Source organism: Crotalus tigris, unplaced genomic scaffold (genome assembly GCF_016545835.1).
Source record: "Crotalus tigris isolate CLP2741 ecotype Arizona unplaced genomic scaffold, ASM1654583v1 scf7180000019944.6993514239:2294586, whole genome shotgun sequence".
In the NCBI taxonomy this organism is placed as follows: domain Eukaryota; kingdom Metazoa; phylum Chordata; class Lepidosauria; order Squamata; family Viperidae; genus Crotalus; species Crotalus tigris.
Genome location: NW_024097783.1, coordinates 968,896 through 981,990, shown reverse-complemented (window position 1 = coordinate 981,990; position 13,095 = coordinate 968,896). Strand labels below are relative to the sequence as shown.

At 32.8% G+C, this 13,095-nt stretch overlaps 1 protein-coding gene and 1 long non-coding RNA gene across 2 annotated transcripts in view; one reads left to right on the top strand and one right to left on the bottom strand.

The window, feature by feature from the left end:
* Positions 1 to 731, top strand: part of LOC120317938 — a 223,953-nt gene extending 223,222 nt beyond the window's left edge. The window contains exon 5 of the long non-coding RNA XR_005559362.1: positions 235 to 731. This is a non-coding gene — a long non-coding RNA (uncharacterized LOC120317938). The remainder of the gene's footprint in view (positions 1 to 234) is intronic.
* The window catches only part of MYH15 (myosin heavy chain 15), a 107,830-nt gene extending 95,608 nt beyond the window's left edge, over positions 1 to 12,222 (bottom strand). The window contains exons 1-5 of the mRNA XM_039364995.1: positions 12,147 to 12,222; positions 5,115 to 5,261; positions 4,505 to 4,608; positions 2,103 to 2,246; positions 1,018 to 1,174 (exon numbers count right to left, since the gene is read on the bottom strand). Coding sequence (XP_039220929.1) covers positions 1,018 to 1,174; positions 2,103 to 2,246; positions 4,505 to 4,608; positions 5,115 to 5,205 — 496 coding nt within the window. The 5' untranslated portion in view covers positions 5,206 to 5,261; positions 12,147 to 12,222. The remainder of the gene's footprint in view (positions 1 to 1,017; positions 1,175 to 2,102; positions 2,247 to 4,504; positions 4,609 to 5,114; positions 5,262 to 12,146) is intronic.
* Positions 12,223 to 13,095: the final 873 nt, after the last annotated feature.

Sequence of the window (13,095 nt, the reverse complement as noted above, 5' to 3'; positions counted from 1 at the left end):
TCACAGTTAGATTATTGCAACAGGCCATTAGGCTCTTTTGAAGATTTTGAAGATCCACAATGACTGACTCAAGTTTTGATGGCTTTTATTTTGTTTGTCCATGTGACACCAGTATTTTGGAAGTTGCCTTGGCTTGGAGCAGGTTTCCAAGTAATTGTATCCAAAAATACAATTGTATACAACAATAATTGTATTCAATAATATTTTTCTTTTAATCTCTTTATATCTCTGCAGGACTACCTTATATCAATATGCCTGCCCTATGACATCTAGTAGGAGAGATTCCTGAAGTCCTAACACCTAGGAGATGCTAACACCAAGAACTCCAGGGTTGGCCCTTCATTGTATCATTTTCACTCTTGCAAACAACATGGCCCTTGAAATTTGTACTTTATTCCTTTCAGATCATGCTTTTCCAAAAAAGTTTGAAGACCGATGGATATTTGAATGATCCTGACCATAGAGTCTTAAGAAAGGAGGGTTTTATTGTTATACTGGATTGTTTTGCTTTTCTGTTAATTTCTCCATATTTTAGCTTTGTTTTAATATAATTAATGGATCACGGAATATACACTGCTCATAAATGTGTCTAATTGGAGCAGCAGATAAAATCCATAAATAACCAAATAAATAAAAAAGTAATTTCAAATAAGATATTTTCTATATGCTAAAAATCTTTTAGAAAGCTTTCCAATGTAGAATAGGCTTTTTCTTAAAAAAAAAAAAAAAAAGTATTTCTAGACCAGAATGAAGATGACATCACTAGAAAGGTTACCGTTAAAACTTTGGTTCCATTTTGTACAACTTTAAAAAAAGCAAATTAGGGAATTAAGTCCAGCAGAGGTTTAGTGCACCTATATTATATTAACTAAAAACTTTACTGCCATATATTGGTGATTAGTCATCAAATTTTAACAAAGTGATCTGGAGACACTTGAGGCTACATGTACACACACACAGAGAGAGAGACACACACACAACTTTTAAAAAGAATTGTGGTCAGATAGATTTACTTACTACGCAACATATCATGATATGCATTATCTGCAATGGAGAAGATGTGGGGAGGAGCCTCTGAGCGTCTCTTCCCTTTGTAAGCAGCAACTACTTCCGTTTTGTAGACAGGAAGCCATTTGTAAGGGTTTATTGTCACACAGAAGAGGCCTGAGTAAGTCTAGAAATTGAAAAAATGGATATCATTTTTTTAATAAATAGGAGGAATATTGTCTCTTCATCTAAGAAGGAGTAAGGACGGAGATATAAAAGGGAATATCTAATAAAATAGATACATAAATCTTCAACATTCTTAGGTTAGGTCTAGTAGTTAAGGCACTAGGCTAGAAACCAGTTTTGCGTTTGGCATGAAAGCAGCTTTGTGACTTTGGACTGTCCCCTCAGCCCAGCTCACCTCACAAAGTTATTGTTGTTGGGGAAAGAAGGAGCAGGAAGGTGTATTAGATATATTCACCATTTCAAGTTATTTATAAAAATAAAAGTGGGTTAAAAAATCTAAAATAAAAGCAGAATATAAAAATCTATGCAACCAAAGAAACATCATCATTTTATACATAATTTAAATAATCTTCAGACAATTTACAATTATTAACATGCTTAATTTCAACAGGCAGCTGAGGAGAGTTTTGGGGGCCCATGAGAACTTCATAGGTCTGTAGGTTGTGGGTTGTACAACTCTGTCTTAAGACAATGCCATTATTCAATTGCCATATTCACACACATCTCTCTTTAGAAATTCTTTAGAATTTAGAAAGATGTGATGAAAAATAATTTATTTATTAATCTTTTCCAACATCCTTGACCCAAGGAAGATCCACTGACTCTACTGAGCCTAAAGTATTAATTTGCTTTGTTTTCTTCCATTTTGGAAACAGCCTTCCCCAAATTGTTGTCCTTTAAATAGGCTGATAAGGATTAGAGGAGAAAGTTCACAAATTTACTAAAGTAAATAGAGGAATGTATGACAAAAATTATTTCATAAAAATAATTCCTGAACCATTCTTTAGGGGAAAGCATTAAGACATTCTTTTACAAAAATACATTATTCAAATAGCACATTTTAAGATGACAAAGTAAAGAAATCATACATAAATCATCCAGTTAGAGTAGCGTCTATACAAATTATATAGTACTGAAGCTTCATTTAGGTGGGTCAACATAGCCATATCTTCAATCATGTCAAACTTTGGTGGGTTCATCTGCTGAACATCATCTTCTTTTACAGTAACAGTCTGTAAAAAAAAAGGAAACTTTAATTGGATGCATTCTCTTTCCCATTATTATTAATTTGAAAGCTATTTATGTACATCTCTATCTCCATCTTCCATAGTTGTGTCTGATTCTTAGAGATTGCCTGCGCAAGTTTTCTTAGAAGTTGTTTGCCATTGCCTCCTTCCTAAGGTTGAGATGAAAGGGACTGACACAAGATCACTCAGGTGGCTTTGCCTCATGCCTTAACCATTACACCAAACAGACTTTCAGATAGCTAGATGGATGGATAGATGGATGGATGGATGGATGATATGACAAAAAATGAAAAAAATCAAACACGGGGAAAAAGAGAAAGAAAAATATCTAAATAAGTGAATTCTGATCTTTGCAGCAGTTACAAACATAATTATTACTATTTATACTCTCCCAAATTATATAACATGATCCTTCTTCCCCTAAACAACTCTTTTCCTAAAATCATCAATTCATTTTTGTCCATTTTCAGGAAAAGTCCATAATGGTTTCTAATCTTTTGATAAAAGTAGTTATTGTTCGTCTCCTAATAAACAGGTCAATTTAATCATTTTAGTTAAGTTCTACTATCTTCACAGTCCATTCCTCCATTGTGAGTAATTTTGTATGTTTCCATCTTTGTGGCTATAGTAGCCTCACTACAAAAGGTCATTTTTAATAGATACCACTATTAAAGATTATTTCCAAGTACGAATTATTAACAAATGCAACTTAAATTTTAAACAGATCAGCACGGTCTTGTAGCAATATCTCTGATTATCAAATAGAAAAATAAAAATGTATCTCTTATTTTAAAAATTATGGGTTACTATTGCTGTTTGTAAACGGTAGGTTTGTAATTTTGTTTTATAACATATGGTGTAGAAATTCAAATAATGATAACAATGGATTTGAGGTTTTCAGATATTAATAATGATGCTGGCCAATAAGAAATAAATTAAAAGCCATCTGACATAAAAGACTGTAAGCTATATTCAAAGTTAAATTCTAGCCACTGGAAACCATATTTCATGAATGAAAACATTTAAAAACCTATGAAACTGAGCAAAGAAGCATGCTTATTTAAAAACATTCCAAACAGCTGAATAATTATTAAAGTGGCTATTGACTGTTGAAGAAAACAACTTAAGTTCTTTAAGATTGTTTACAGTGCTTTTGGGGAATGTACAGAGAATTACAAAATCTGCCTCTTATCATCGGTTTGGGTTTTTACATTTTGTAAACTCAGATCTTTTTCTTCTACTCTGCTTATATTCAGTTGCTTTCTATTCATGCATGTGACATAAAAGAGTTAAGGTTTTGTTGCTCATTGCCTCTGAGAATATTCAGAGTTCTCATAAATACTGCAGCTTAATCAACATTGGAAAGAGAAGTTTGATCCAGAGCCTCCACATAAGTAAATCATACGTGCCCACCCTGATTCCCCCCAAAGATGGCAGCTGAAAAATGTATTATTACTTCCACAAGACCAAAGAATCCCCTATATACTTAATCACCCATCCACCTTCATACTTAACCATATAAATCAACTAAGATATGGATCATCTTTATATAATTACTCTCGTGCACGTTAACATGTTAACATGAATCTTATGCATGTTAAGCCCAAAGCCTCAAATCCAAAGGTGTGCATGTATTTGTAGGGTACTTTGTTCAAGTCGCTACAATGATTGTCACTGCAAGACAAGGTAAAAACTGCTGCACTCTTTTTAAAAGGACTTATATTTTAGCATTGGCTAAATATACTAAATATATATTTAGTATATATAAGAGCAAATGTGATGTAGTGATAAGACATCATTATATGATCCAGGAGACAATGATTTCTAGGCTCACCTTAGGCACACCAATCCAGCTAAGGTACCAATCCTTCTCTCTATCAGCCCTGTGAAGAAGGCAATAGCAAACAACTTCCAAAAAATATTTTTTTTCTTGCCAACAAAATTATAGGGACTTGTCTGGACAGTCACCAGGCATCAATACTGAAGGATGATGGATGGATGGATGGATGGATGGATGGATGGATGGATGGATAGATGAATGGATGGATGGATGGACGGACGGACGGACGGATAGACAGACAGACAGAAAACTATAAAGGCAACCTCCAATCTCTATATGCCATTTCTTTTTTGTCTTGGATTAATTGACCTTTTTGTTAAAGCATCTCTTTATGGCTGGCACATTGTTTCTCTGTCTTGTAGGTCTTGCACCTGTGATCTATCAAGCAGAGAAGGTTCCTTACCTTCCCATCTATAGTCTCCACAGTAACTTTGCCACCACCACTCTCCTTGATTTCTGCTTCAAGATATGCTTTCTTTTCATCAGGAATCCAGCATTTCTTCTTTCCTTGAAAAGAAAGACATTTTTGTCATCATACAAGGATGCTAAATACTTAAAATTGTCAAATAATAGTAACAACTGTATATTATACAATGTTCCCTAAGCAGTATTTAGGTTGCTTGCTTTCTCTAAATGCTCAACCCATTTCATAGATCAAGTAGTGCCTACAAAATCTATTCAGATAAGACAGTTTTAAGATGGGTGGGCTTCAGTTCCCAGACTTCCCCAGCCAAATGTTTTCTTCACCTCAGCGAGGATAGTTTATTTATATATAAAACAAACCAACAAATAATTGGTCCTCACCTGCTATTATAAACTTTGCCTGATATAACTAGTGTAATTCTGTGATTCAACCAGAATGATTTCTTCCCGGACAACAAAATGGCTAAAATCGAAGTTCAGACTACAATGCACCTTTTATATCAGAACTTTCAATTATATTGTATCTGATCAGGTATCTGTTTTACAAGTCTAGGAGAAATGATGGGCAGCAGAATCACATTGTATCTTACCCTCAAAGGCCACTGTCTGCAACATCATGATTTCCCTCTCACTTTTTCGGAGGAAAGGTGCAGCTTCCCCGAACTCCGATGCGTCCATCATCTTGGCAAGCAAATTGAAGGAGGTATGCTCACAAAAGAAAAATGAAGCAAGCTAGCCTACAAAGAAAAAATGATAAAGGAGTTCAAACAGAAGTAGGTAACATCTTTTCTATTTTCCAACATAGCCAAACATAGACCCTGAACAAATAAAGAGAAAGTCCATATATTATTGAGATTAAACATACATTTGCATCAGAAAAATCATTCCAGTTAAAGTAGAAAAGGAAGGTGCTTCTTGGTTGAAATAACAAATTTAAATTAAAATATTGAACTAAGGCTGGTGACTTCCAGATTCAAATTTCTCTTGTCTCTTCAGGAAAGAAGCTGATCTTGGGCTAACCTTTATCTTTCAGCCAATTTACTTTGCAGGATTATTATTGTAGAATAATACTGGAGAAGTACTTAACCACAAATACTATATTGTACTCTTAGTGAAAAAGTGGGCCATACGGGGGTAGAGCCTTTATATCTTTAATTCCAAAAGAAGATCAAGATCTTACTTTACCAAAGAATTATAGACCTATATCTCTTTTAAATGTAGATTATAAGATTTTTGCAAAAATCTTAGCCAATAGGCTCATGAGGGTTTTGCACCAGCTTATACATAAGGACCAAATGGGTTTTATAACTGGTAGGTATATGAAGAATAACGTTAGACAAATTATTAACTTACTAGAATATTTAGATAAGAATAACCAAGTTTCTGCAGGACTGATATTTTTAGATGCTGAAAAAGCTTTTGACCAATTGAATTGGCAGTTTATGTTAAGATTAATTGAGGATATGAATTTTGGAGAAAAAAATTTACAAGCTCTTGGTGCTATATATCAAAAACAAACGGCACAACTCATAGTCAACGGGGGTTTGTCAGAGGTTTTTACAATAGAAAAAGGGACAAGACAGGGATGTCCATTGTCACCACTACTGTTTGTTTTAACTTTGGAAATTTTGCTAATTAAAATTCGAGAATCTCAGGAAATAAAAGGAATAGAAGTTAATAAAAAAGAATACAAACTAAGAGCTTTTGCAGATAACTTGGTGGTTACCTTGTCTCAACCTACCTATTCTGTAGTAGAGTTGTTACAATTGATTTACCAATATGGACGGGTTTCGGGATTTAAAATTAATAATAATAAGACTAAAATATTACCCAAAAATATGACTAATTTGGATAAGCAGACTCTGGTTAACTTGACAGACTTTGAAGTTGTTGATAAAATAAAATATTTGGGGGTTATTTTATCTGTTTCTAATGTAAAATTGTATAAAAATAATTATGAAAGGTTGTGGGTCAGGGTACAAAGAGATTTGAAAAATTGGGAGAAGTTGCAATTATCCCTTATGGGAAGAATTGCGGTGATTAAAATGAATGTCCTGCCAAAGTTTCTCTTTTTATTTCAAATGATACCTATCTTAAAGAATGAGGTTAACTTAAATGAATGGCAGAAGGGTATCAATAAATTTATTTGGGCAGGGAAAAAAACCAAGAGTAAAGCTTAAAATTATGCAAGATATTCGTGAGAGAGGTGGACTCAAGGTACCGAATTTGAAATTGTATTATGATGCTGTGGCTTTAACATTACTCAGTGACTGGGTTAATTTAACAAATGTAGAAATACTCCACTTGGAGGGTTGGGATTTACTTTTTGGATGGCATGCCTATTTAATTTTTAATAAAAAAGTTGACCGGGTTTTTAAATCTCATATTATAAGGATTTCTTTACTTCGGGTTTGGAGGAAATATTATAAAAGTGATTTTAAAATACCATTATGGGCTATACCTTGGCATGCGATAGAGGGGATAAGGAGAGGAGTTAAGATGGATAGTGTTTCTTATGCACAATTACTCAGATGGGATGGTAAAAATTGGCAGTTAAAATCTTTGGAAGATTTAGCACATGAAAATATTACATATTCATGGTTTCAGTATAGACAAATAGTGGATAGATGGAAGATAGATCGTAATATGGGTTTGCTTAGAGAAGATGAAAATCTTTTTAAACAAGTAAAAGACCAAAGGCGAACTCATATTAAGAGAATCTACGGGGTGCTAGTAGAACTGGATTCAGAACCAGAATTAATTAAAGAATGTATGATTAAATGGGCACAAAATTTTGGTGAACCAGTTCTACTGGATACCTGGGAAACCATCTGGGTGAGGAATGTTAAATTTACACAAGCCCAGAATTTAAGGGAGAATTTTTACAAAATGTTTTACAGATGGCATCTTGATCCACAAAAAATGTCTCGTATGTATCCTGACTTACAGCCTAAATGTTGGAGATGTGGTTGTTTGGATGCTACTTATTATCATATTTGGTGGTCGTGTAAAAATATAAAAGCTTTTTGGATTAAGATATGGTGGAATATTCAAAGAATTTTTAGAAGGAGGGTAAAATTTACCCCACAATTTTTTTTTGTTGGGTATCGTTACTGATTGTGATGTTAAGGAGGTTATACTGATGTTAAATTTAATTACAGCCGCAAGGTTGTTAGTAGGGCAATACTGGAAGAAGGAATCTTTGCCTACCTTGCAAGAATGGTTTTTTAAAGTTTCTTATTTGGCGGAAATGGCAAAGATTTCGGCTTTTTTAAAGGATCAATCGCAAGAGAAGTTTTTTGCGGTATGGGAAAAATGGATAGATTTTATACAACATAAGTTGGATATAAAAAAATATTACTTAGTTTTTCAATAACTTATATATAAATTTTAATATTTCATAGATTGTATTTTTTTTTCTTCTCTTTCCTTATATTTCTTACTTTTATTTCATCTTATTTTACTTCCTTTTTTATATATATATATACATCTTTTCTTCTTTCTTTTCTCTTTTATTCTTTTTTTTAAGCTTTTTTCTTTTTTAATATTTATGCTTTTCTTTTTTACATATACATTATTGTCAATTATTTTATAAGCTTATGTAATGTATTTAGATATATTTATGGTTTATACTTTTTTAATTTCTTTTTAAGATTTTTAGAAATTTTAATTAAGCCTATATTCAGCTCTGGGAAGGTTGGGGGGATGGAGTGGGAGGGTTGGGGTGGTTGGGTAGGGTTGTTTTTTGTTTTTTATCTTTTCTTTTTTCTATTTGTAAAAATTTTAAAAATTTTCAATTAAAAAAAAAAAGTGGGCCATACATTGAGCAAGTTAATAAATTTGGAAGCAGACTGCTCATTTTCTGTAGCAAAAGAAAACTTCTAAAATAATATAAATTTAATAAATGAATAATTTAATTTAATTTAATTAATTAATACATGCATGTTCTAAAGCCCACAGATAACATTGTTCCCCAGTTCCAAACATACACATTCATTTGTTTTTAAATATCTCTGTTGTTCTCTGTTGTTCTAGACTGCTTACAATAGTTCAGTAGTACTGATTTGATTGTGCAGATAATTGATTCTATACAATTTCAGATTATTCTTATTATTTCAAGTCCCCTTTTTTCAGCTTATATGATTCATTTGGAACATTTTCAATGTGTATCACCCAGCATCAATTTTTTAGGTGAGTAGAAAGATAATGATCAGTCTCAATCTTCTTTGGAAACATTATTTCTGATATGGACACCATTTTTTACCTAATACATAATTTGTTAAAGTTATTTATGTCCCACTATTATACCATAATGTGACAATCTCAAGGCACTTCAAAATATGAACCAAAACCAACAGTTACTGGTTGACCTTGAAGAAATATATTCCCCTCTGGAGAATTCAGCTTCCCACTCCTGTTCTGCTCCCAACACATCCTAGTGCCTCCAAATATATTGGTACTACAACTGTTATAATTGCTTACTAATTCTGCCAGCTGGAGATTGTAGGAGTTAAGGAAGGCTGATTTTGGCACACAATGCTGCCATATTGAATCAGACCATTTAGTTCAGAAGTATTTATTCAGATTGACAGCAACATAGCTTACAACTAGTCACAAACAACTGAAACAGGCAGAATATTCTTCAGTTTTATATAGATATATATATATAACACTTAATACTATTAAGGAATACACACACACACACACACACACACACACACACACACACACACACACACACACACATATATATATATATATATATATATATATATATATATATATATATGATAGCTGTAAAAATATGACTCCTGGGCATAATTATAAATAAAAATAAATAACATGCAACCACCAGGAGGATCTAAGTAAGAAAATACTTTACTAAAACCACCAAGCTTTCATTGGGAACTCCCAACATCGTCAGGGCTAAAAGCCAGTTAACAAAGATGACTTAAATAGGTTTAGCTGACATTTGCAGTTGGCTCTTAGATCGCGTCACCGGCCCTGGCCGGTCAATTTGTATTCCAGATGTTTCTTTGATATTTGTATTGCGTTATCTTCTTTCGTTCTTCTGGATCTTCTTCCTTCATTATCAATATTTAGATTTGTCAACACCCTTATATCCTCCTCCCTTCTAATGATATTTACTCCCATTTCATCTTTCCTTCTACTGCGGTCTACGGGGGCATTTAATTTTCCCTTAATGTTATTATCCGTCTCATTAGGGCTCCAGGTACTTTTTCTCACCCCCTTTTTCCCACCTCCTTTAAATGAAGGAGCAGGTAAGAAGATCCGGAAGAATGACAGAAGAGAACGCAATACAAATATCAAAGAAACATCTGGAATATAAATTGACCGGCCAGGGCCGGTGACGCGGTCTAAGAGCCGAGTGCAAATGTCAGCTAAACCTATTTAAGTCATCTTTGTTAAATGGCTTTTAGCCCTGATGATGTTGGGAATTCCCAACGAAAGCTTGGTGGTTTTAGTAAAGTATTTTCTTACTTAGATCCTCCTGGTGGTCGCATGTTTTATATATATATATATATATATATATATATATATATATCCTTAATATCATTAAAAATGCAAATCCTGGGCATACACATGTCAATAAAATATAGGAAAAATGAACACCAGGATAAAAATAAACAGGATCGTTTAATATAAACAAGCCTGTAAGTAAAAGAGTTACTGAGCTTTCGTCAGCCAAACTACTGACGTCATCAGAGTTAGAACGCTAGGTGATTATTTGATAGTATTAATTGTACTGAAAAGGACTTTTGTTCATTTATACAAATATTTTCACTCCTGAACTACTACCATATTTCTGATTCCTTGTTTCATTAAGGGGATATTGATTTCATTTTGCACAAAATGAAATCACCATAATGAATGATTCTAGTTTTCAACCTAAGAAAATTCAGATTTGACTTGTCTCAAACTTTGTGCAGGACCACAGATAAGTATTTATAACAAATATGAGTAAATTTATTATATTAAACCTTTGGCTTGGTGCAGAATGATTATTGATTTCTAAAATACTTGATTTACAAATTCCAGTATCTTCTTTGCTCATGAGTTTAGCTGAGACCGAAGGAGCCACGACACACTTTATAGATTTAATAACATGTCTCATCTGCATGTTTTAACTTACTAAATCTCTATAAAAGTCCTTTGTTCCAGATAGGCCCTTCTTTTTCTATAAGGTCATATACACATTCTATCCTATATATAACCATGTTTTACAGTTTTTTAAATAATTGGTAATTACTGATAATTTTGCAAAACTTTTGAAATATTTTTATACAGTTATCCAAATGTATTAGATTTGAAAGAATAAAGAGTGAGAAATTTAAGAAATATTTTTTGTCCTTTATATTGCTTTTTGGATTTTGCTAATGTTAATGTTTTAAAATGTTTTAAATTAAAGAGAAGGATGATAATAGCTATCCCTGATTAGTTCATCTTAAAACTAGACATTCAAGAGAATAATCAACATTATTTCTTATTTATGCTCTCGATGTTTATATAGCTGACACAATACCTTCTTGGTGGTAATTGCTATTATGTCTGCTTAATTTAGTACACTCTTATAAGAGTTATCAAAAAGGAAGCCTTGGTTTAAAAAAAAGTAAAGAGTTCCTTTTGTGTTTCACTTTTATATAACAAATGTCTCATTCACTGAAAACTACATTGAATGCAATTGACCTCTGCTTGTAATTTCATGTCATCAGTGACAAGAAATCTTTCCAGGGTTTCTTTTATATGTTAGCAATGACTCAGAGCTAAAAGTATTAATATATCAGATTTCCACTACAGAATCCTAAAGTGGTATACTTGGAAATAAGGACCACATATCAAGATTTTTATCCCAAGATAGAAAATCTCAGTAATCTTTATAAATTTTCAGCTATTAAGTTTGGAAATAATAGGAATAATCTTTTCCATACAGGGTTTCTTACCTGTTGAGATTGTTCATAGTCTTTAAGTATTAGGTTAATTTCAGAAAGGTGTCATAATATGCTATATGAATCATGGCAATAGGATGTAATTCCTGAGCTAAATAAACATTGGACAGAAATACTAAGTAACGTTAAAAATAGGGAAAGGGGGAATTCTAATCTAAAATAAAAATTTAAAATTAAATAAAGGAAAATAAAATAATAATGAAATATTGGAAAGTTAAAAAGAAGAGTATTATGAGTAAAAACAGGAAGAATACAAACCAAAGAAAAAGCCCAACAATAGCTGTATAGCATTACAATGATTAATGTTTTCTCATCTGCAATAAGAATTGGCTTAAACTATACATTTCTAGAGGACTCCAGTTTAGCTTTGACTTAATCTCAATCCACAATCTGTTTAAACGGTAGCAAAGAATGGATTCCAATGATAATTGGAAAAATAGAATATGACAGTCTTTAGTTTAACAATCTCCTTTCAAAACACTAAGCATTTAGTGCATCTAATCTATACATTATTGGCAGCAACAATATTCTCTGTTTATGTGACTAGCAAAACTAAATCTTTATATTTTAGCAGAAAAACACACGATACTTTATAGGACACCAGGCTCAAAATATACCCATATATCTTCAGAAAGAAGAGAGGTTAATACCTACCCTGGCAAGAAAAGGACCAACTAAGGAGATTCTGCTGTTCCTGGCTTTTATACATCTTTCACCAAGGTCATTGATGATAGCGACGTAAAAGGCATCAATAGTTTCCCTTGTTTCTAAATTTGGCTGCTGGTCCTAGAAGAAGATGGGGAGGGTGGGGGAAAGCAGGCACATTTCAAAGAACGTGGCTTTTAGGGACAAGGGTTTATTAATTAGTTTGGATTCTAACTCACCATTCTTTATTAAGCAATGTAAAATTTACAAAATAAATGTTATTCCAACCAAAGAACTATTGGTGATCAAATTAAAAGAAAAAAAAATACAAACCTTATTTGGACTGCAAGACAATCCTGCAAAGGTTCATAGTCCTGTGATAAATTATAGGAACGAAAGAAAGGGAGATGGAGTGGAAATACACTTCTTGCCATCTACAGTATATTTAGTAGTCTGGGAGAATATTTGGGCATTGTACAGTTTTAGTACCTACTATGGGTAACATTTACTAGGATCCCACACCAAACAAATTGCAAATTAAGGGTACTAATAATTTGTTAGTCACTATCAAAATCCAAATTGACATCACAGAAATATTTGTAGTAGCTGGCCAGATTATTTTTAATTTGTTTCAGTGAATAATATTAACCTGGTCTGGCTTAATTAATGAGAGAAAAGCATGGAGCCAAACTAGGGTTAGTAAGGCAATTGAATGTGCTTCGCTCATTTGGAGATTTTATTTAATTTAATCTCCTGGGCTCCAGCATATTTGCTAATATCACAATCTAAAATGACCGTGTTTTATTCACACAGGCTGCATCTTTTGGAAACTCCCTAATTCACACCTTGGGTTGCATGGCGTAGGAAACTCAATTAAACCTCCAGCCAATCAATTGATAAATCACCCCCTGCCAATCATCTGGAAGTATTTTTCATCATGTCAAGTCATGACTTTTTC